General features: G+C 67.5%; 2 protein-coding genes across 3 annotated transcripts; both read right to left on the bottom strand.

Moving 5' to 3' along the window:
* Window positions 1–594: 594 nt before the first annotated feature.
* TAGLN2 (transgelin 2) lies at window positions 595–4,304 on the bottom strand. Of its 2 annotated transcripts, none has more exons than XM_059832256.1 (5): window positions 4,265–4,304; window positions 1,603–1,800; window positions 1,352–1,526; window positions 1,172–1,274; window positions 595–1,096 (listed from the first exon to the last, which is right to left on the bottom strand). In XM_059832256.1, the coding sequence occupies exons 2-5, from the start codon at window positions 1,780–1,782 to the stop codon at window positions 955–957; spliced, it is 600 nt and encodes a 199-aa protein (XP_059688239.1). In that variant the 5' UTR covers window positions 1,783–1,800; window positions 4,265–4,304; the 3' UTR covers window positions 595–954. The 2 variants fall into 2 exon arrangements, with proteins under 2 accessions (XP_059688239.1, XP_059688240.1); XM_059832257.1 differs by lacking the exon at window positions 4,265–4,304 and adding an exon at window positions 2,258–2,473.
* A 2,619-nt stretch (window positions 4,305–6,923) lies between these two features.
* IGSF9 (immunoglobulin superfamily member 9) lies at window positions 6,924–18,855 on the bottom strand. Its single transcript, XM_059832040.1, has 20 exons — window positions 18,804–18,855; window positions 18,356–18,547; window positions 14,190–14,342; window positions 13,906–14,057; window positions 13,558–13,675; window positions 13,231–13,372; window positions 12,885–13,030; window positions 12,546–12,688; window positions 12,328–12,468; window positions 12,083–12,199; window positions 11,578–11,728; window positions 11,301–11,424; window positions 11,045–11,220; window positions 10,662–10,912; window positions 10,381–10,465; window positions 9,772–9,942; window positions 9,499–9,544; window positions 7,708–9,081; window positions 7,280–7,425; window positions 6,924–7,117 (listed from the first exon to the last, which is right to left on the bottom strand). Exons 1-20 carry the CDS (start codon window positions 18,853–18,855, stop codon window positions 6,924–6,926), a joined length of 4,074 nt encoding a protein of 1,357 aa, XP_059688023.1.
* Between the last annotated feature and the right edge of the window lie 1,841 nt (window positions 18,856–20,696).

Genomic DNA, 20,696 nt, shown 5'->3' with positions numbered 1-20,696 from the left:
ACCGGCCGCGTGCGCACCTGTGCACTCCGACAGCTGAGGCCCACGCGTGTGCGCTAGCACGGACAGGCACGTGTTTGTGCACATGGGCTGTCTCACGCGCACACCTGTGCGGGCGTGGGGGCCGGCGCGTGGAGCCAGGCGGATGCACACGTGCCCAGACAGGCGCTGCCCTGCCCACGCGTGCACACGCACACGCGGCCGGGCTCACCCCGCGGTACCGATGCGCACGCGCGGCACACGCTGCCCCTGCCCGCCTGTCCCACGCCGTGGCGCCCTACGCAGCCGCACCCCTGTGGCCACCGCCCACACACCCCACCCACGACCGCCCCGCCCCTCCAGCCAGCCCCGCCCACAGCCCTTGCCCCGCCCCTCCCAGCCCCACCTCCTGAGCCCTTGCCCTGCTCCACCAGCCCCGCCCCTTCGCCCGTTGCCCCGCCCCTCCACGTGGCCTGGCTGCAGCCATGCTGTGGTGTGAGGCAGTGGGTGTCCCCGCACCCCCAGGCTGGGGCCCCTCCACCCCGGGGTCTCCCCTCACCCAAAGGCCTCATGCCCCCCCATTCCAGCCTAGCCCCCCCCCCACGATGACCGCCCAGGTTTGGAAAGAAGAGGAGCCATTTATTGGGGTGCGGGGGGGGTGCCCCCTCCCCAGCACAGTGGCAGGGCTGGGGGGCCACCACAGCCCCCAAGGCACTGGGGGGGGTGCAGGCACAGTGGTGGTGGGGGGCAGTGCAGCAGCCGCTCCCCCCGGCCCACACCCAGCCAAATAATAATAATAAAAAAAGACTTTGGTCCTGGAAATACTGGCGGGGGGCGGGTGCCTGGGCCGGGGGGCACCCAGCTGGTCCGCGGGGGTGGGGGGGTTAAGGCAGTTTGGGAGCTGGGCCCAGGGGGGGCCCTCACAGGCAGGGCCCATGGCAGGCCGTGCTGGGGGCAACTGGGGGGCGGTGCAAGTGCTCAGAGGATCTGGCGGGGCATGCCGTAGCCTGTCATGCCGGCCTGCGAGGCACCCCGGTTGGTGCCCATCTGCAGCCCAATGACGCTCTGGCCCTCCTTCAGCTTGTCCTCGGAGAAGACACGCCGGTTCTCCTGCGACTTCCTGCAGGGACAGTGGGTGTCAGAGTCCCCGCGGGACCCCACGGCCCGGCACCCCCTCCCAGCACCCACCACCTACTTGGGGAACCAGTTGGGGTCTCCCACGAAGAGCCCGTCGCCCTTGGCCACAGCCAGGCTGCCCAGGTTCATCAGGGTCCTCTGCACACACGCCATGTTCTTCCCTGCAAGGCCCCAGGCAGGCTCAGCCCCGTCCCCATCCAACCCCATCCCTGTCCCCTGCGCCCACCCAGCCGCTCACCCTCCCAGAGGTCGACGGTCTGGAAGATGTCGGTAGCAGCGATGCCGTAGCGCTCGGCCGCTTGCAGGAACTGTGAGATCTGCTCCATCTGCTTGAAGGCCATGGCGGATGCCTGGATCTTGGCCACTGGCCCCTGGCCCCGCGGGTGCAGGCTGTTGATGAGCCGGCACAGCACCTGGCCGGGAGGGAGCCGGGGGTCAGGTGGCGTGGCACGGCTGCCCCCCGCCCTGGTCGGCCCTGGGGGTACTCACGGTGCCGTCCTTCAGCCACTGCTGGAAGCCGTCCCTGCCGGGCGCCGGCTGCGTGACATCCCCGCCACACTGCGCCAGGATCCACCGCACCAGGACCTGCTCCAGCTCGGGGTCGTACTGCCGGTCAATCTTCTGCTGCACCTCTCGGCTGAGGCCGTACGACGGTCCCCGGTTTGCCATGCTGACGGCAGGGGGGGTCTGCAGAGATCGGACCCCGGTCAGTGGCTCTAGTGACACTGGGGCATCCGGCATGGGACGGACATGGCCCCGTGGCGTGGTGTAGCCGCTCGGGGACAGTGGGTGACAGCAGGCACGGTAGCTGCTCTCCAGCAGCGTGGCAGAGCCCCATCCTGCCCGACCAGGCTGCCTGGACATCCGGCACGGAGCATTATCGCCCGTGCCAGCCACTGCCCAGGCTCTGCCCTGCCCTGCCTGCTTCCTGCGCAGCCGCCCAGGAGCAGGCGCTGGGTCCATGCCCACCCTGAGGGCAATGGGGCAATTTGGCCCTGGGCAGGGTGGACAGCACCATGGCCCCCTGAGTGCTGGGGCCGGAGCCCCTGTCCCAAGCATCCCTGTCCCTGCAGCTCAGCCCCGCCAAGCGCACGCAGACTTGGCAGGCACTTGCTGCTGGTTGAAGCTTGTTTGCGAAGCTCACCCGTTTGCTCAGGCCAGGTGCCAGATCCGGGACTGGCTTGGGAGCATGGGGCCTGCGGCTGCCGGCAGCAGTGCCTCCACCCCGGCAGGGGAGCTGGATGTGGTGGGCCCTGTGGCTGGGTGCTGCCCTTGACAAGGTGCCACCAGAGCCCGGTGCCACCCGTGCTGGGAAGGATAGAGATTGTTTAAGGTGCCCATGGGGGGGCATGAGTGAACCAGCACTGCCCTGCCCATGCAGCCGGGGTGCTCCAAGCCTTGGGGTGGTCTGGACCCCCTCTGCCCACCAGTGATGCGGTGGGCACGCAGGGCTGCCCAGGCCATGCACTGCCTCCGACACCCAGTCCTGCACCCCTGGAGTTTGGAGAGCACCCTAGCACGTAGAAGCAGGAGCACATGCTGCTCCCCTGAGGGGTGCAGGTGGCCCAGCCAGCCCCAGTGCCCACGCCCCAGCTGGGGACATGTAGCATCTGGTAGCCTGGGGCAGCCCAGCCCACACCTGGGGGGACCAGGCTCAGTTTGGGACAGATCTCAACATCGTCACGCACCTGGCTTCAGGCTCCGGGCTCCTGCCATCAGGAGCAGCCAGGGGTTGAGCCACCCTGGCTCAGCGGGACAGGAGGAAAATCAACCCCAAGCCTCAGGGAAGCTGGCGGCAGCAGGGGGGGTGGCAGCAGTGGGGCGGCCATGCGAAGCCTTGGCGCTGTGGCCACCCCGTAACTGCAGACCAGCCCGGGCCAGCCGGTCGTTCCCCCAAAGCTGTTTGCAACCATGGGGCTCCCCGGGGCAAGGGCTGACGTATGGGCAGCCCCTGCAGGGAGGGAGCCGGCTTCCCTGGAGCGTGGGGAGCACCCGGCCAGGGGCCAAGCCGGTTGGGAAACAAAGAGGAGCTGAAATTGGTGCAGACAGGGCTGATTTCCTGACACAGCTGGGGCTTGCCCAGAAGGGAGGGGAGGGCCGGACCCAGCCCAGCTGCGCCATGGCCGTGCTGGGGACCCCATGGACGCTGTGGGAGGGGGCTGCATCCAGCCTGGCCAGGGCACAGCCACCCTGGGGAGCCCATAGCCACCTCAGGGGCAGCAGGGAGGGGACCGTGCCCAGACCAGCTGGGGCATGGCCAACCTGGGGACCCTCCAAGCATCCCGGCTGGGATGCAGCCACCCAGGTGTCCCCAGAGGTGGCCTGGGGACCCCATAGGCCTCCTAGGGCCAGTAGGGAAGGGACTATACCCAGCCCACTTGGGACCAAGCCACCCCGGGGGCTCCATAGACCGCCCCCCCCCCGCGCTCCCCGTGCCAGCAGGGATGGGACCCCAGCCAGCACAGGGCCACCCTGGGGTCCTCTGAGATACCCTGGGGGCAGCAGGGAGGGGACTATAGCCAGGGCATGGCCACCCTGGGGTCCCCATAGACCCCCGGGGCCAGCAGGGAGGGGACCCCCGGCTGGGACACAGGCGCCCCGGGGACCCCACAGCCTGCCCAGGGTCAGCGGGGAGGTGACCATACAGAGGACAGGGCCACAGTGGGGACTCTGCAGGCAGCGGGGGGCACCGGGGAGGGGACTGGACCCAACCTGGCCGGGACACGGCCACCCCGGGGCCAGCGAGAAGGGCAGCGGGGCTCAGACAAGGCGCAGCCCCGGCACCGGGGCCGCCGTGCCGGCTCCGAGGGACCGCAGCCCCGGTACGGACGCGCCCCCGGGGCGCCTGGAGCGGCGGGGCCGGAAGCCGCACCCGGGTCCCGCTTCCCGGGCGCGGCCGCGAGTCCCGGCGGCTCCGCGGGCGCGGCGCCCGGCCCTGCCTGGAGCCGTTACCCCGGCGGGGGCGTCAGCCCGGGGGACCGGTCCCGCTCCGAGCCCCCGGGGCAACGCGGCCCCGGCCATTTTAGGGCAGAGTGGCCGGTCTCGTCGCGGTCACCATCTCCACCCCGGTCCCCACCCCGACGCCGGGTCCCCGTCCCCACCTGCCGCCCAGTGCCCGCGGGCGCTGCCCGCTGCCCGCTCCCCTCCCTACCTGCGGCGCCGATCCCGCGGTCCCGGTGCGGCAGTGGCGGATGTCGCCGCCCGCGCCCTTTTCACGGCTGATGTCAGCGCGGCCGGGGGCGGCCCGGTACCGCCCGCTCCCGGGGCGGGTCCGCCCGGCCGGGGCCGCGCCGCCACCGCGCCCCGGGCAGCCCCGCCCCGCCCGGCGGCCCCGCGGGGAGAGGGCTCCGGCCCGGGCCGGGATGGGCAGGGGTCCGCGGTGGTGGGGGGGCGTAGGAGGTCGTGGTGGCAGTGGGGGACAGGGTGGCCGCGGTGGCAGGGGGACAGAGGGGCCATGTGGGGATGGGGGGTGGCGGGGTGGTGGCAGGGGGGGGTCAGAGGGGCTGTGTTTGGGACAAGGCAGCCGTGGTGGCAGGGGGACATCGGGGTTTTGGTGGGGACAGGGTGGCCGTGGTGGCAGGGGGACACAGGGGTTGTGGTGGGGACAGGACAGCTGTGGCAGCAGAGGTGAGGACAGGGTGGCTGTGGTCGGGACAGGCTGGCCATATCGTTGGAGGGACATCAGGGTTTTGGTGGGCACAGGGTGGCTGTAGTGGCAGGGGGATACGGGGGCTGTGGGGACCATGGTGGAGACGGAGCTCGGCATGGTGGCAATGGGGGACAAAGCTGTGATGGCAACAGGGCCCCACTGCAGTAGCAGGAGTCACAGGCACCACGGTGACAGGGGATGTGGTGGTGGGGACCACCAGCGCCTGGCCATGGTGGCAGGGGGACAGCTCAGGGGGCTGCAGGCCCTGCAGGGACACAGCGTCCCCAGCACCCACCATGTGCCGGCAGCACAGGGAGGGATGATGGCGCTTGCACAAGTCCTGTCTCCATGGGAAGCGCGACCAAAACAGCAAACAAAACCTCGGCCCGAAGCCACCATCCGCCTACGGAATGGGTGGCAGGGCCACCGCCGCAACGGCCCCACAACCCCACCCCCCCAGCATCCAAAATCTGGCCCAGACTCAGCACTCGCCCTCCTGCACCAGCCCAAGGTGCCATCGTCCTCATGAGCTTGGTCGTGAGGACACCACCATGGCGGGGACCGGTCTCAGAGCACCCACGCCCACGGTGGCCAGTAGCCCTCCTGCACCCATGGGTGACACGTGGCGTGGTGGGTGTTGTCCCTGTTGTCCCCCATAACCACCACCCCCCCCCCCCCCAAACCCGGGTTGCGGTTGGCCCCCAGGGATTTCCGGGGGGGTTTCCTGTGGCTTTGGCGAGATGAGTGCATGGCTGGGGGACATGCAGATGAGGGGACCAGGGCAGGGGGTGGCACACGACCAAGTGTAGCAGGGTGACCCGTGGGACAGGGGTGAGATAGGGGGGACAAGGTCAGGGGGTGACATAGGGGCACAGGAACAGAGGCAGGGTTAGGGGTAACAGGATGAGGGTGGCACAGTGGCAGGACCCAGGGGAACAGCTTTAAGGGTGACAAAGGGGGGACAGGACCCATGATGGGGTGGGGGGGGGAAGGCCCAGGGTGACACAGAGAGCAGGAGGGACATGATGCAGGGGGACAGGTTGCATAGGGGTGACACAGAGATCAGGAAAACGGTGACACAGGGGCAGGATCCTGGAAGGAGTTGGCCGGGGAGGCAGGGGGTAACAGAGGGTGATTTGGGGACAGGACCCCTGCGGGCAGCATAGGGGCAATAAGGGCAATAACCCCCAGGGAACACCTGCAACCTGGGGGTGGGGGGTATGGGGGACAACAGAGCACAGGGCCGGGGTGACACAGGCAGGAGCCCTAGGGGACACACAGGAGGACCTAGGGGACAGGGGTGGGGCTGATGCAGGGGACATGGGGAGACCCTGAGGACACGGGGCAGGACGAGGGGGCATGATGTGATGCAGGGCAGGTCCGGGATGACAGAGCCTCGGGTAACCCCGAAGGGCAGAACAGAGGGACACGGAGGACGGCAGGGTGACACGCGGTAACGCGAGTGGATGGGAACCGTGGGTGGGGGCAGACGGGGGTGACACATGGGCGGGACCTCGGGGGGAGACGGGGTGGGGGGGGGTGGCTCGGGTCACATCCCGAGCGTGACCATGGGGACAGCCTGGGGAGCCGGGGGTGACCGTGGGGACAGCCTGGGGCGACCCGATATAACCCGCGGCACAGCCCACCAGCGACCCCCAGAACCCCGCGGGGCGGGGGATGACGTAGTGCGCTCGGGGCCCCGCCCCCATGACGCGCTCCCGCGGCATGGCCATATAAGGGAACGAGGCACGCAGGCCCCGCCCCGCCCGGAGCCGCCGCCAGACCCCGCCCTGCCCCGCCCGCAGCCTGGCGGCGGTGGGGGGGCGGCACCGGGAGCGGGGGGAGACCCTTCGGGGGGACACCCTGGGCAAAGCGTGGGGAAGCGGGGGGCGCACCAGCACCGGGGAGGGATGAGGAGGAGCGGGGACACGGGGCGGGGGCATGCGGGGAGCGGAGCGGAAGGGGGATGACGGGGAGGGCCCCGGAGGGAGGCAGGGAGCACCGGGACCGGGTACAGTTGGGGGGGGAGCGGTGGGACCCGGGAGGGGTCAGGGGATGGTGGGCGCCCCTATCCCTGCCAGACACGAGCCAGCGCTGTGCTGATGCCTCTTTATTCCACCCCAACACCCTTCTCCCCCGGCCCAGGGGGTTCTGGGGTGCCCTAGAGAAGCGTGGCCACCTCGAAGCGCTCAGCGCAGCACCCGTGGGGGCCCAGCTGCTGCCGGGCCACCTCCCTGCGGTGCCGGGATGCTGCCAGCTCCTGGCAGAGGGCCGTGCCAGGCTCCGGGGGGCCGCCCGTCGCTGCCAATGCCTCCGCCGACACCGAGCTCACCAGGGAGGAGCTGCCGCGAGGCTCTGCAGGGAGACAGGCAGCGTCCAGCCTGGCCGCGTCATCACCCCAGGGACATGGGTGCCAAAGGGCCCTGCCATCCCCTTTTCCCAATCGCCTCGCCCTAGGAAGGGGCTGTGAGGGTCGGGGGGGGGGGGGGGGGGGGGGGCTGGGCATGCCGCACTCACTCTGCCGCTCCAGGTCACGCAGGGCGATGGTGGAGACAGGCCGTGCAGGGTCCCCGCTGCGGTAGAGCTGCAGCGCCTCAAGGATGTCTGACTCCAGGGCGAACTCAGCATCCCACTCGTAGTTCTCATCCACCGAGGTGTTCCTCCTGCAGGGATGGGCATCAGGACAGTCCCCAGACAGGCACCCCAAGGGATGTGGGGATGCACAGGGCAGGCAGGGATGTTGCAGGGAGAGATGGGGTGGTCCCCAGGGCAGGGATGGTGGGAACTCCCTGGGGGGGGGGGGGGGGGGGGGGGGTGCAGGGAGTAGTGGCTGGGAGGTAGTGGGGCAGCTCCATGTCGGGACACCCTGGCCAAGCCCTGTGGGACAGGCTGAGAGCTGCCCCGGCATGAGCTGGCTCATCCCTGGCATCCTGCCCATGGCTCACCTCTTTCCGGTGCTGCCGAGGGCTGGATCAATCCTCGCCCTGCCCTCCTCTGCCACTGAGCCTCTGCTGTGCCAGCTGCCCCCATCCCCGGTGGGGGTGCCCAGGCACTGGGCACCCAGGGACGGCGCCAGTGAGGGGGGGCGCAGGAAGGAGGCACTGCCCCGGCCGCTGCTCTGGCTGGTCAAACTGCTCCGTGGCAGCTTCTCCAGGGGGGCAGGATCCAGGGGCCTGCCCAGCGCCCAGCCAGGCTCCGCAGTGCCGGCTGAGGCAATGGCTTCAGTCCTGCTGCCACTGGCCGGGAGGCAGTGAGCCAGCTGGGTGGGGGGATGTGGGCTGGTCCCAGGGCTTGGGGAGCTCAGCCAGGCAGCAGTGCCAGGCAGCGAGGCCTTGGCAGGACCCACGGGCAGCCTGGGGGGCTTGAGGAAAATGGCAGCTGGGGGGGAAGTGGCGTTGGCACATGTATCAATGCAGTCGGGGCACAGCGTCCGCCCTGTGTGCTGCAGGGACCCCCGAGCCCCCGGCAGGGTGGGGGGCAGGCTGTCAGTTGGCTGTGGCTGGCCGCAGGCATGGCTGGGCTCAGCCGGCTCCTCCAGGGGCGGCCAGTCGCCATCGACGCACATCTCCTTGAAGAAGGGCAGGCTCAGGTACTGGAGGATCCTGCTCTGGGCCGGGGGGCCAGCCAGCTGCCGGCTGCACCCAAGGCTGGGGCTGGGGGAGGCTGGGGGGCCGAGGGGTGGCCGGGGGGAGCCCTCAAGGGGCAGCGAATCCCACAGGGCACTGGTGGTGCTCTGGCAGGGCCTGGCGCTGCTGGGGCTGTCGCGCAGCTCCTCCACGGTGCTGTAAGGCAGAGTTGTGGCGGAGGCCACGGGGCTGATGTTGATGATGCACAATGCTGCAGTCTCATCCACAGGGCTGCTGCTCCCGTAGCCAAAGTAGCAGCCCTGGCGGTAGCTGGTGGCCCGGGCTTCCCGGTGGGACTGCCCCGCGGGCCGGGGACGCAGCGAGACCCCCTTACGCCAGATGGGCTCCTCCTCCTCTGCAGGCAGCTGGAGGTAGGGCTCGGGCTGCGGCTCCAGGGGGTCCCGCTGGTCCAGCTCAGTGTAAGGCAGCATCCCAAAGCTGCTCTCCTGTGGCTGCGTGTTGGTCTCCACCACGAAGCGCCCATCAGGGCCACGGCAGATCCGCTCCAGGGGCACATGCTCCCCGACGTGGCTTTCGTACACGGCGTACCGGGAGTTGGCCCCGGCAATGCTGAGACCCAGGCTGGTGCCAGCCTTCTCACCCCACAGCAGTGTCCGGCGCAGGCTCCGGTAGGGAGATGGCTGCAGCTTCAGCTTCACAGTGCTGTCTGGGCTACCAGAGCTATGAGAATTGCTGTAAGGAAGAAGGGAGCTGCTGCAGCACCCCCATCCTGGTTCTGGGCTTGTCCAGCTGCCCCCCCCGTGCCATGAGAGCTCATACCCGGCATCTAGCAGCAGGTACCATGACCCTGCACTGCTGCTGTGGGCTCGACAGACCTGCTCCCGTGCTTTCTGATCCTTTCTTCAGCCAAAACTCCCTAGAGGGAGCACCCAGAGGGAGCCCTACACCCCACAGAATGACCTGACCCCAGCACCCTGCTCCTAATGCCCCCTCTGGGGCCAGCCCTTGGCCAACGGTGGCAGGGCTGGGGGGAGCCGGCTGCCCCCAGCCTATTCCTTTGCCCCCAGCCAGTGGCGAGTGAATGATGGGGAGCGCAGCAAGACAGGGAGGGAGTGGGACAGGGAGGGAGCGTGGCATGGCATGACTTACTGTGGAAGTGGAAGCTTCTTGCTGGGGGAGAAGACGAGTGGTGGATCTGGAAGGTCATGAGAACACAAGGGGATCACACGGCGAGCAACTCAAAGTGGTGATGAGGAGACAGCAGCACCCACTCAGCTCTACTACTGCCCCCGGTAAGCCACCCAGCCCTGGGCTGGCCCGTCCCTTCCCTGGGCACTGGGTTCTGCCGCCCTGCACATGGTGCTTCGAGCTCTCCGGGAGCCCTGGGATCCAGGTGCCTGCACCCGGCCAGCCAGCTCCTACCTTGCCTTCGCTTCTGGATGCGGGTGGCACGCCGGCGGTTCATGATGCAGGCGGCCATGGTGCTGAAGATGACAGCCACGCTGAGGAAGCAGATCCCCCCGATGACCCCGGCCAGCACTGGCTGTGGCAGGAGCTCTGGCAGCTGGGTGCGAGATGGATACACCTCCATGCCTGGGCCAGACAGGAGACACTGTCAGAGGCTCAATTAACAGCACAGCAGGCACAGCCTCCATCATGTCACCAGCACCACAGGGATAAACAGCAAAGCCTTGGCTCTCTCGCCCCTCAGGGCTGGTCTGCCTTCGGGCAGACCTGTGTCCTCTGCTGTGCCAGGAACAGGGATGCTCTGCACAGAGCTCTCCTGCTAGCTGGTCTGTGAGACTGCAGTCACGCCAGATCCGCACGTGGAGATGGGTGTTCCTGCAGCCTTAGCTTTGGGTGTCCTGCTCTGGGCACTGCATCCCCTGGTCTAGCAGCCAGGACGCTTGGGGTGGGAGCAGCATGAAGGGGTTTCTGTTTGGGAAGATCCTAGACCACGCCGAGTACCTTACACCTCTGGTTTCTGTCCCCAGGGCAGGAAGAGCAAGTGGGTGGCAGTCCAGGCCTTACCTGCTGTGGAGACGTTCACCGTATTGCTGGGATCGCTGATGTAGCTGCCAGCAAAGGCCACCAGTCGGAACTCATAGAAGGCGTCCTGGGGGAGCAGAAGGCCATTATCGTTGCTGGCATGGTGGCCAGCCAAGCCTCAGCCCACACGGCTGCAGTGGCTCTGCGGCATCACCAGATGCCCCAGCTCCAGGTAGCAGCGATGCAGGAGGTCCGACCCCCTCCCTTGCTGCGTCTCCCCACAGCTGCACCTGCAGGCAGGGAGCACCTGATGAGATTCCCACCTTGATGAGTCCTGGCACCAGGACCTGGGTCTTCGTGCTGGGGATGGAGTGGTCCAGCACCTCCCAGCCACCCTTATCCTGCCGCAGCTCTAGCGCGTAGCCGCTCAGCGCCACTGAGAACTGAGCCGGGGGCTCCCACTGCAGCAGGACCCCGCGCACAGTCTCATTGGCAGTCAGAGCCTGCGGCGGGGACAGGAAGACGTGCATGGTCATGGCTGGCGGCTCTGGAGGCACTGTGGTCACTGGGAAGCCTGAGGAGAAAGGGGACGCTGGTGTGGGAGCTGATGCGGGGGTACAGCAGGGCAGAAACAGGAGCCTCCCGCGTGCTTGGGGGCTCTAGGAGGACGGAGGCTGCTTTGGGGAGCGCACGGGCCTCCTCTTACCTCTGGGCACGGAGGTGACAATCTGGCTGAAGGGGCCACTGCCCAGCTTGTTCTGGGCCAGGACGCTGAACTGGTAGCTTATGTCTGGCTGCAGATTCTCGACCAAGAGGTGCTGAGCCCCCACCGGCACCGAGAGCGACACCCAGTCATGATGGGCCCGGGGCGGATGCTTTACCCTGAGTAGATGTGGGACCTATGAGTCCACTGCTGAGGACCCCAGGTGGGACACCAGACCCTGCCCACAGCGGGGACTCACAGCGGTGTGTACCAGACACTGAACCTCTGGAAATAACCTCCATCAAACCCCGGCTCCCAGGAGATGTTGGCTGCTAGCAGGAGCGGGAGCACAGAGACATTGGTGACAGCATGAGGACTGGTACCTGGCAGGGGATGCAAAGAGAAGACCTATCAGACCAGGCAGCTCTGACAACAGCCATGCAGGGGCCTTTCCACCCCTTCTGCCCTATATCGTCCACCCCAGGGCAGCCCAGCACCCGCAGACAATGCCTGCCCACCAGGAACCGGCGACTCACCCAGCACGTGGACAGAGGTGGCGGTGCTGACGCTGGCTACCTGGTTGGTGGCCGTGCACTCCCAGACCCCGTGCTGCTCCTTGACAAGCGGGCGGAAGACGAGGCTGCTGTTGCTATCCACCTGGGCGCCACTCTTCCCCATGCTGCCCACCTGCAAGGTGAGGCACAGACAGGCTGATGGTGGGCAACCACCCAGCCCACCCCACTACAGGGACGGGATGGCTGCTCTGCGGCAACCCTGCAACACTGGGTCCTTGGGAAAAACGGGACTTGATGTGATCCACCACCCTGGGGCTAGTTTAGGAACTGAGTGGCAGGATTTTGCCCTGGTTTCTTAGAGGGCAATACAAGCAAAGTGCCCTAGGGCCCTTCTCCTGCAGGAACCAGGAGAAATGTGATCCTGCAGAATCTGTGGGGACATGGATACAGGGACTGCCCTAGAGGCCAAAAGCAGTGTCCGCCTCCCAGGAGGGCTCAGCTGGTTCCCCAGAGTGGTGACTCCTACCTTCAGCCAGGTGACAGTTGGGGGGGGATCCCCATGGGCCATGCAGGGGATCACCAGCTCCCGGCCCACCTCCTGGAAGTATTCCTCCTTAGGGCGCACTGTGAAGGTGGGGGGGTCCTGGAAGACAGGCACGCCCAGTGTGGGGCTTAGCGGCAGGTGGGACGGGCTGCAGACCCAGGGCAGGTCAACGGGCACACAGCGCACCCGGGCTGCTCAGCACAGTGTGCCCACCTGCTCAGCCTCACCTTCAGCAGGACGCGCGTGGGCTGGGACTCGCCAGCAGTACCAAAGCTGTTGTACGGGGTACACGTGTACACTCCTAGCGCATCGTCGTTCCCCGTTGCAATGACGATGGAGCCGTCCGGTCTCACGGACCAGCCAGGGAGCTGGGAGAGGGGCACGCAGGGTCAGGATGAGGGGCTTGAGGGAGTGGGAAGGCAGGGGAGGGCGCAAGTGGCAGTACCTTGTCCAGCTTCAGCGGGCGCCCGTCCCTCGTCCAGCTGACGGAGAGCAGAGGGGGGTTGGCCCTGGTGGGGCAGCGGATCACACCCTGCATCCCCTTGGGCAGGTGGGTCTCTGGGAGCATGGTGGTCACCTGCGCCGGATCTGCGAGGACAAACAGGGTGCCGGGGCCTGCGTGAGGGTGGCAGGGGGCAGGAGTCCCCGTGGCAGCTGAAGGGGCACCCTCTTCCCTCCCACCATAGCCTGCGAGGATGCCCCCGGGCTGGCCCAGCAGGGCCTTTCTGTGCGCAGAGCCGGTGACAGCATGGCCCGCATTTGCAAGGGGCTGCGGGGCTCTTACACAGCACTGTGACGAAGGCCGAGGCAGAAGGCGGCTTCCACAGCCCATTGCTGGGGATGCAGGTGTATTTGCCGGCGTCGTCTGGGGTTGTTCGCTGGAGCAAGAGACTCCCGTCCACCAGGACGCGGACCCGAGCCTGGAGGTGGCTGTAAGGGAAGAGGAGGGTAGTGGTGAGCGGCACAGCTGGGACCATCCCCAGCACCCCAGGATGAGTGAACCTCCCCCCCTCCCCAGCCAGCCCACTGCACTCAGATCCAGGCTTCGCGGGGCCACAGCAGCCTGCTGGCCCTAGCACCGCCAGCAGAAGCCCGCAGCCACCTCAGTGCCATCCCCGTTCTCACCGTACCTGAGGTGGAAGACATTGCTGCTGCCCTGGAACCAGGTGTAGGTGAGGTTTCCCGGGTACGCCTCGGCCTGGCACACCAGAAAGGCATCTTGGGAGACATTGACGGTGACGTTCTGGGGTGGCACCACAATGATGGGTGGCCCTACAGCATGGGGCAGAGGGGATGGTGAGGGCTGGGGACAGGGGATGGCCCCAGCTGCTCCCAAAGCCTGTCATACCTGCGCCTGCCCCGAAACCAACCCCTGTGACATGGCTCCCTCTGTGCCCCGCAGCAGCACCCAGTGGGATGGCCCACGCAGCCAGGGCTGGGAGCGCACCCGCTCTTACCCTGCACAAGCACGCGGGTGGTGTGGGTGATGGTACCCTCCTTGCTGGAAGCATGGCAGGTGTAGGTGCCCGCACTGGTGCGCTCCACAACAGCAATGGTCAGCGTCCCATTCCTCACCTGCAACGGCACCGGGCGCATGGCACAGCCACCAAGGGACAGGACACGCTCAGGAACATGGCACTGTGGGCAGGGCCAGTGGCAGGAGGTGGGTGCCACCACGGTGGGGATGGGCACCCACTCTCCAGCCAAGCAGAGTCGTGCTGCTCTGCATGCCTGGCTGCCCCATGAGACCCTGGCCGAGGTGGGCAACACATCATAGAGGGTAACTGGTGGTTTGTCATCCTCACCTGCACTGTGTCCCTGCTCTGGACAGCCAGGTCGCTCCTCTTCCAGATGACAACAGGCTGGGGGTTGCCGACAGCCGTGCAGGTAAGGCTTAGTGTGTCCCGGTCCCGCACCTCCACGAATGCGGGGGGGGTCTCCAGGAAGGTGGGAGGTGCTGTAAAGACAAGTCCAGACCCTCACCCCCAGGTGCAGCTCAACTGGTCTTGGAAGACCAGTGGATCCAGTCCCAGCCCTGAGAGATCTTGGCTGGTGCCGGGCAGCGACTGATGGTGGGATCAACTGGTACCATTGACAGTGAGGTGGATCCAGGTGCCGTTCCGGAAGTCGGCGTCTGTGCTGTGCCGGTCGAGGAAGAGCACACGGCACTCGTACCAGCCTTGGTCCTCAGCGCGCAGGAGGTCAATGCGCAGCGAGGCACCTTCCTCAATCCACACACGACCTGCGCACCCAGAAGTGGCCGTCAAGGCCAGTGCTGCTGGCTCAGGGCAGCCATGTCCCCAGGCCACCCACCTTCCCAGGGCGCCCGCCCACACAGCACTTGACCCTGCTGCAGGCTCAGCGGCTTCCCCAGGGAACGGGGCCGACTGGCCCACTTGGCAGCAGCAGGGTCTGCCCACACGGCCAGGCTGCGCTCAGGCTTCTTCTGCCTCAGCCGGCGCCGCAGGGGGCTGGGAACAGCCGCAGGACAAAAGCCGAGGCGGCCATGCTGAAGCGGAGGTTGGTTACACCGACATTTAGCATTACACCTCCTGCTACTGTCAGGGAAACAGGGGAGGACGCGGTGGTGGGCTCTGCCACTGCAAGGGGGGTCCCTGTGCCCTGAGCGTTGCCCCCAGCAGCTGGGCAAGAGAGCCGGTCCCACTGCCCCCTCTGCCACCCCCTCAAGCTGCCAGCCTGCCTGCTAAATCCCTCCCCGCCCCCTTCCCCCTTGCCTTTCAGGGGCTGTTCCCCCGTAGCCTTAGCTGCCCTTTCCCCAGGGAGCCCCCCCGGCCGTCTCACCCTTAGGAGCCCTGCTAAGCCCCAGGCACCCCCGCACTGTCCCCTCTCCCCGTGGCATGGGGTGGGGGGGAACAGGCTGAACCCCTTGCCCGCCTCACAGGGAGGAGCACCACAGACCGCTTGAGGGGCACAGTGTTGGGGGGCTCTCCTGGGCTGTGGGGCCCTTGCCCCAAGCAGGCAGTGGCCCTGTGCCCCACGGCCTCTTTGATGAGGAGGAGGAGGATAAGGGCACAAAGCAACAACGAGCGAGCGCAGCCCTTTAATCCCCTGGGCTATTATCAGAGCCATAATCGGCTCAGGCGTGCAGCAGGCAATTGGCTCAGCCCCGGCTGGAGTGCACAGCCAGCGGCACCCGCTGCCCCAGCACCCCCAGGGCTACGTACCCCCAACCCTGCTGCAGGCATCCACAGCCCAGAGAGCTGCTCCGGGCTGGGGACAAGGGTTTAGCCCCAGGCATGCCACTGCCCAGGGTGGCCTTGCTCCCAGCACACCACAGCAGGGCCACAGCCATGGCAGCAGCAGCACTGCACACAGCTCTTGGCACCGAAACTGCCTATGATGCTCCTGTCAACATCCCAGAGCTCCCTGGGACCGGCATCTTCCTGAAGTGTTTCCAACAAAGCAAGTTTTGCTGGACCCCCCCCCCAACAGCTCCACCCCGGAGCTCAGTGTCACGGGTGGTCCCTATGCGCTGCCCTAAACACCGGAGCCCAGGCCAGGCATCGCGTGGGTGCTACTGGCAGTGAGAGGCTGCATCCCGCTAGACAAGCCTGGCGAGGAGGAGGAGCAGTGGGACCAGGGCAGGCTGGTTTGGGCCCAGAGGCTAGGGAGTTGAGGGACAGGATCGCACACTGAGTGCTGGGGCCATGTAGTCCTGTGCAGACCCAGCACACAAACATGCGCAAACCCTTCCCAACAGCACCCGGAGCTTCTTCCAGCCACTCCAGTCACCCACCGCATCTCCCACCGCTCCTGCCTCTCCCCATGGCCAGCTCCAACACCGACCCTCCTGCAGCAGGAGATGCCGGGGACAGATGGACATATCTGGGTGCCTCTGGCAGCATCCCTCACTCAGAGCATGAAGCAACACCCCAGACAAACCTTGAACACGAGTGGGGTGGCAGGAGCAGTGAGAAGGATGGGAGCCACCCATGGGCAAAACACCTGTGGGACAAGGGGTCCTCTCACCCCAGAGCCAGCAGGAAGCAGGGCAGCTCCGGGAAACCCCATCCCCGCCTGCAGCTGCCAGCTCACAACCCCAGGAGCCGGTTGGGAGCAGCAGGCTCCTAAACAAAGGTCCCTTTGGAAGGGATCAGAGTGCCCGGGGACGCCACCCCCAGCCTCCCCCTAATCCCCTGTGCTGGCCCCAGCCCCCTCCTCCTCTGCCACCACCCAGCCGATAACAAAACCTCTGCTGCCCTCCAGACCAGCATCCCCCAGTGCCTGGCAACCGCCATTCAGAGGGACACAAAGGGGGCTGCAGCCCCAGCCGCTGGCTTGCGGCTGGGGATGGGGTGCCCGAGCAGACAGCCAGGCCAGGGACCACCAGCCCCGCTCCAGGCCAGGGATGGTGGCACCTGAGGGAGAGCTGACCCTGTTCCCCCAAGTGACCTAAGGGCTCTCACAGAAGAGGCACCAGCCCGCCCATCCCCAGGATGCCCCGAATTGCCCATGAGGAAAGTGGGTTACAGCAGGGGCTCCCCGGCGCCTCTGGGTGACGCCCGATTTGCTCTGCCTGAGAAGGGCTGGAAGGAGGGCCTGCCCTCGCCCTTCCCCTGCGCCTGAGCCCCCTGCCCTTCCCGGCCCCCCAGAGCATTGAAAACAAGCCGCCATGGTGACAGCCGCCAGCCCCCCCACCTCGACCTCATTACTGACACCAGACCCCTTCCCCCAGCACTGATCCAACCCCCACGCTGATCCCAGAGCCGCCCAACCGGCTCCCGGAGCCCCCCAGGGCCACGCTGGCGCTAGGGACAAGGGGAGGGCTGAGGGCCAGGAAGGCAGGAGCAGGCAGGATGCTGCCAGGGCCCTTCTGGGTAACCTGAGCTCCCGCAGCAGAGGGGCCCTGCTGATGCTGGGCTCAGGTAACAGGAGCTCAGCCTGGGCCTCCCGGGAAAGCAGGTGCCTTGTCATCACCGGAAGGTTTGTTGTTACCACGGGTCCCACAGAGCCAGCTTGAAGCTGGCTACGGAGCGAAGGTGTCCCCAGGTGCAGGCTGGCAGTGGGGAGAGGTCGAGGCATGCCCCGAAATCGGTCTTCTCCTACGCAGCCCAGGAAGCGGCAGCGCTGCTCTGCCTGCGGCCAGGCAGGAGAGGGTTTGGCTCAAATCTCAGCCTGCTGCGCATTTTTCAGGCAAGGGCCGGTTTCGGCAGCAGGGGCAGGCTCCTGACCTAGGTATGATCCAATGCTCCAGCACTCCCCATCCCATCCTGCAGATGGATTTTGGGAGGATTTTGGTGTGTCACTGCCACAGGCTGTCAGGGCCAGGCTGAGCCCAAAACCCTGACCAGCTTCCAGCCCTTCCCCTCCTCCCCAGCCATCCCCGTCCTCGAGAGACGCTCCTGTTGTCTTCACCTCCGTGCTCACAGGGATCCTTCAAGGTCCACCACCGCTCCCCTTTAAATATCCCTGTAAAGAGGAGAATATCCCCCTCCCACGCCACAGCCCTTCCCCAGCACAGCTTTGCTCCAAATCCCAGCCAGCCTAGCACTGCCAATTAGTGGCTTCGCCAAAATCCCCTCCCCAGGCTCAACATTCAAGCTATCTGCATGGGCCAAGGCAGCAGCGTGGCACTGCCTGGGCACCCGAGACCTCTGGCACGGGGCATCCCAGTGTCACTGGCCCCAGTACAGCACAGCAGGCAGGACAGGAGAACCAGGGCAGTGCGGGAGGCGTTGCCATGATGCTGCAGCCCGGGCACAGGCAGGTGGGCACTCTGTCGTCCCCACTCCCAAGTGGGTAGTGCTGGGGGAGGCCCCAGCAGCCAGAGACCACGGTGATGGGCGCAACGACTGGCCTGCTGGGAGCCTCCTGCGTGGGGAGCTTCTCCCACGCTCTGCCCTGGTGGGGATCCCTCCTGCTGCCAACCTGGGCCAGGGGCTGTGTCTCCCCTGCGAGCTGGGTGTCCACATCCCTTCTGCCTCCTACTCTGGCCATCCCTGGAGGTGCTGCACAAGCAGGGGACTCTGCCCTGCCACAGGGACCTCCCCAGCCCCACAGTGTCCCCTCCTGCTGCCCAGGGCCAGAGGGAGAGCCCCGCACTTCCCCACTGCCCCAGGAGCGTGATTAATGCAGTCTGACAGCAGCAGCCCTCAGCTGGGGCCCAGTCAAGGAGCGCAGGGACGCAGGACACCGGAGCCAGCCCAGCGGGCCTCGCCTGCTGTCCCGGGCCAGGAGGGCCGCCCAGGACCCCGTAACCACCCACTGCTGCGGTGCCCTGGCCGCAGGACTTACCGATGTACTCCGGGTCCACCCGTGGCGAGTAGAGCCCGAACTTGATGAAGATGGGGAGGACGAAGCCAAAGCGGACCCACTCGATCACGTAGAGAGGGGGACGGGCCTCGTGGGCGTCCAGGAGGTCGCAGCCCAGCACCGTGCTCTCCCCGACTCGCCCCACCACGGCCTGGGACTCGCTCTGGCCGCTGCCTGCCGGGACCAAGGCGGGAGGGGTGAGCCCGGCCAGGGGGACGGGATGCTGCCCAGGCGCCCAGCCCCCCCCAGCCCGCGGACCCCTTCCCAGCCGGCGGCACTGGCCGCCCCCGGCCCTGGCGGCGCCGGGAACGACACCACGTGCGCCGTCCCCAGGGCCGCCCGCGGCCCGGCCCCGACCGGCCCGGCCTCGCCGGTAGCGCGGCCGCTCCCGCCCCGGCCCCTCCGCGCGGGCGGGACGGCGGCCCCTTACCCTCAGCGCCGGCGAGCAGGCTGAGGACGGCGGCGCGCAGCCACCACCGCATAGCCCAGGCCCCCCCTCAGGCGGCTCCCGCGGCGGGACGGGCGGGCAGGGGGGGAGCGAGCGGCGGCGGGTCTCCGGAGGCCAGCAGTTGGTCACCGGGGGCCGGCGCGGTGCCTCCGGGGGCTGGCGCGGTGCCGGCGCCTCAGGGCCCGCGAACCGGCGGGCTCCGCCGGGCTGCCCACGGCGCACCGGCCCCGGGAGGGGGGCGCTGGCGGCTCCGCGTCCCGCCGCTCCTCATGCCCGTCCCGCGGAGGCTCCGCTCCGCTCCGCTCCGTCCCCGCCGCTCCAGCCGCTGCCGCCGGGCGGCCGCAAACAAACTCGCGGCGCCGGGAGTGGCCGCCCCAGGCCACGCCCCCGGACCTCCCCTGCCGCCCCGCCTGGCCTGTTGCCATGGGGACAACCAATCGCGAGCCCGGCGCCGGGTGCCCCCGAGATGGCCAATGGCGGAGCGGGGAGCGGGAGCCGCGAGGTCTGCTGGGAGTTGTAGTTCCGGCGGGAGGGGAGGGGGACACGGGTGGGACGGGGGCGGGCACGAGGGTGGGAGGCTGCTGCGGGGTATGGGTGTGAGATACACCCGTGGGACACGGGCACGGGACGTGTGCGTGACACAGGTGTGTGTGACCAGGTATGAGACACTGGTGTGCCCACACACTGCCTGGCTGGCAGCATTGGCAATGCATGGTGTCCACCTGGGACTGCCGCAGGCTGAGCCCTGATGTGCTGAGCCGTGCCGTGCCGTGCCGTGCCGTGCCACACTGCGCACAGCCCTGCAGCCAGGAGGCAATGCACATGCTGGCGTGGGGCAACCCCCGTGACCAGCGTCGTGCCAGGGCTCCCCACCTGCCCTTCCCCACCTCTCTAATCCCATCCCAAATGCGTTCCTGGCGCAGGGATGGCCACCAGTGCGGTGGCCCCATCCTGCCAGGCTGAGCTGAGGATGGGTTGCCCGTCAGGCTGGGGGCTCTGGAAGGCTTCCTGGGACAGGGGCTGACTGGGGAGGGGACATCCCCCATCTCCTGTCGCCACAGTGGAGCCTGGCATTGAGGGCTGAGCATGGTCATGCCGGACCACATGCGCTGGACCAGACCCTGCTCTGTGGCACTGCTGAGTCCCGGCAGTGGCGCTGAGCACTGGGTCAGGGATGCTGGGGCACAGCTCCCCATTGTGGCCCCCCTTTCCTGGGGCAGGGGGGGTCTGCGGTCCCCCCCGTCGGCCCGGCCTGGCCCGGCCCCCTGAGCCTGGGAGACTATTAAGGACAGAGCTAAAGTAAGAGGAGTTAAAGTAAATAATTCTGCAGTTAAGCTGCTTTCCTGCATCTCACAGGCCCATGTGAGTCCAGCGGCTCCCGCGGGCTTAGGCACTGCAGCTGGACAGCGCTGCCCCATCCCCGTCATCCCTGTCCCTGTCATCCCCATCCCTGTCCCCCAGCGCAGGGCTGGGGTCCCGCCCAGCCACTCTTGCCCCAGGCAAGGGGTGCAGGCAGAGTCAAGCACCCCTGGACGGCTCCACATCCTGGTGTGGTGTCACAGCCCACCGGAGCCATGGCATCACTTATGGGACAGAGGTGCTTCCCGAATCTCCACCGGGGAAGGGTCATGGGGCACTGGGCAGAGCTGGGGGCTGCTTTCTACCCCCTGCTTTTTGGGGGACCCCACAGCCTGCAGTGAAGACCCTCCACTGGTCACCTCCTCCATCCCTGCTGGTGCCATCCCAAGCCCTGCGGGAGGAGCAGGGTCCAGGAGAGGGGGACACACAAGGGTGCTACAGCCACCCCGAAACAGTCAGTCGCCCCCAGCCACAGCTCTGAGCAGGGCACAGCAGTTTTGTCAGCGGTGCCCGGTG

This window comes from Gavia stellata, chromosome 33 (genome assembly GCF_030936135.1).
Source record: "Gavia stellata isolate bGavSte3 chromosome 33, bGavSte3.hap2, whole genome shotgun sequence".
Taxonomy (NCBI): Eukaryota; Metazoa; Chordata; class Aves; order Gaviiformes; family Gaviidae; genus Gavia; species Gavia stellata.
This window is presented reverse-complemented; position numbering and strand designations above follow the sequence as displayed.

Bases quoted from the DNA above. Each gene is read 5' to 3' on its own strand.
- TAGLN2 (XM_059832257.1), bottom strand. From the start codon at position 2,464: ATGCCCCCCCATGGGCACCTTAAACAATCTCTATCCTTCCCAGCACGG. The intron at 1,527-1,602 runs GTGAGTACCCCC...CCTCCCGGCCAG, and splicing joins AGTGGCTGAAGGACGGCACC to GTGCTGTGCCGGCTCATCAA. The intron at 1,097-1,171 runs GTAGGTGGTGGG...CTGTCCCTGCAG, and splicing joins GACCCCAACTGGTTCCCCAA to GAAGTCGCAGGAGAACCGGC.
- IGSF9 (XM_059832040.1), bottom strand. From the start codon at position 18,855: ATGCGGTGGTGGCTGCGCGCCGCCGTCCTCAGCCTGCTCGCCGGCGCT. The intron at 18,548-18,803 runs GTAAGGGGCCGC...TGGTCCCGGCAG, and splicing joins CCTGCTCGCCGGCGCTGAGG to GCAGCGGCCAGAGCGAGTCC. The intron at 13,676-13,905 runs GTGAGGATGACA...GTGCCGTTGCAG, and splicing joins AGAGCAGGGACACAGTGCAG to GTGAGGAATGGGACGCTGAC.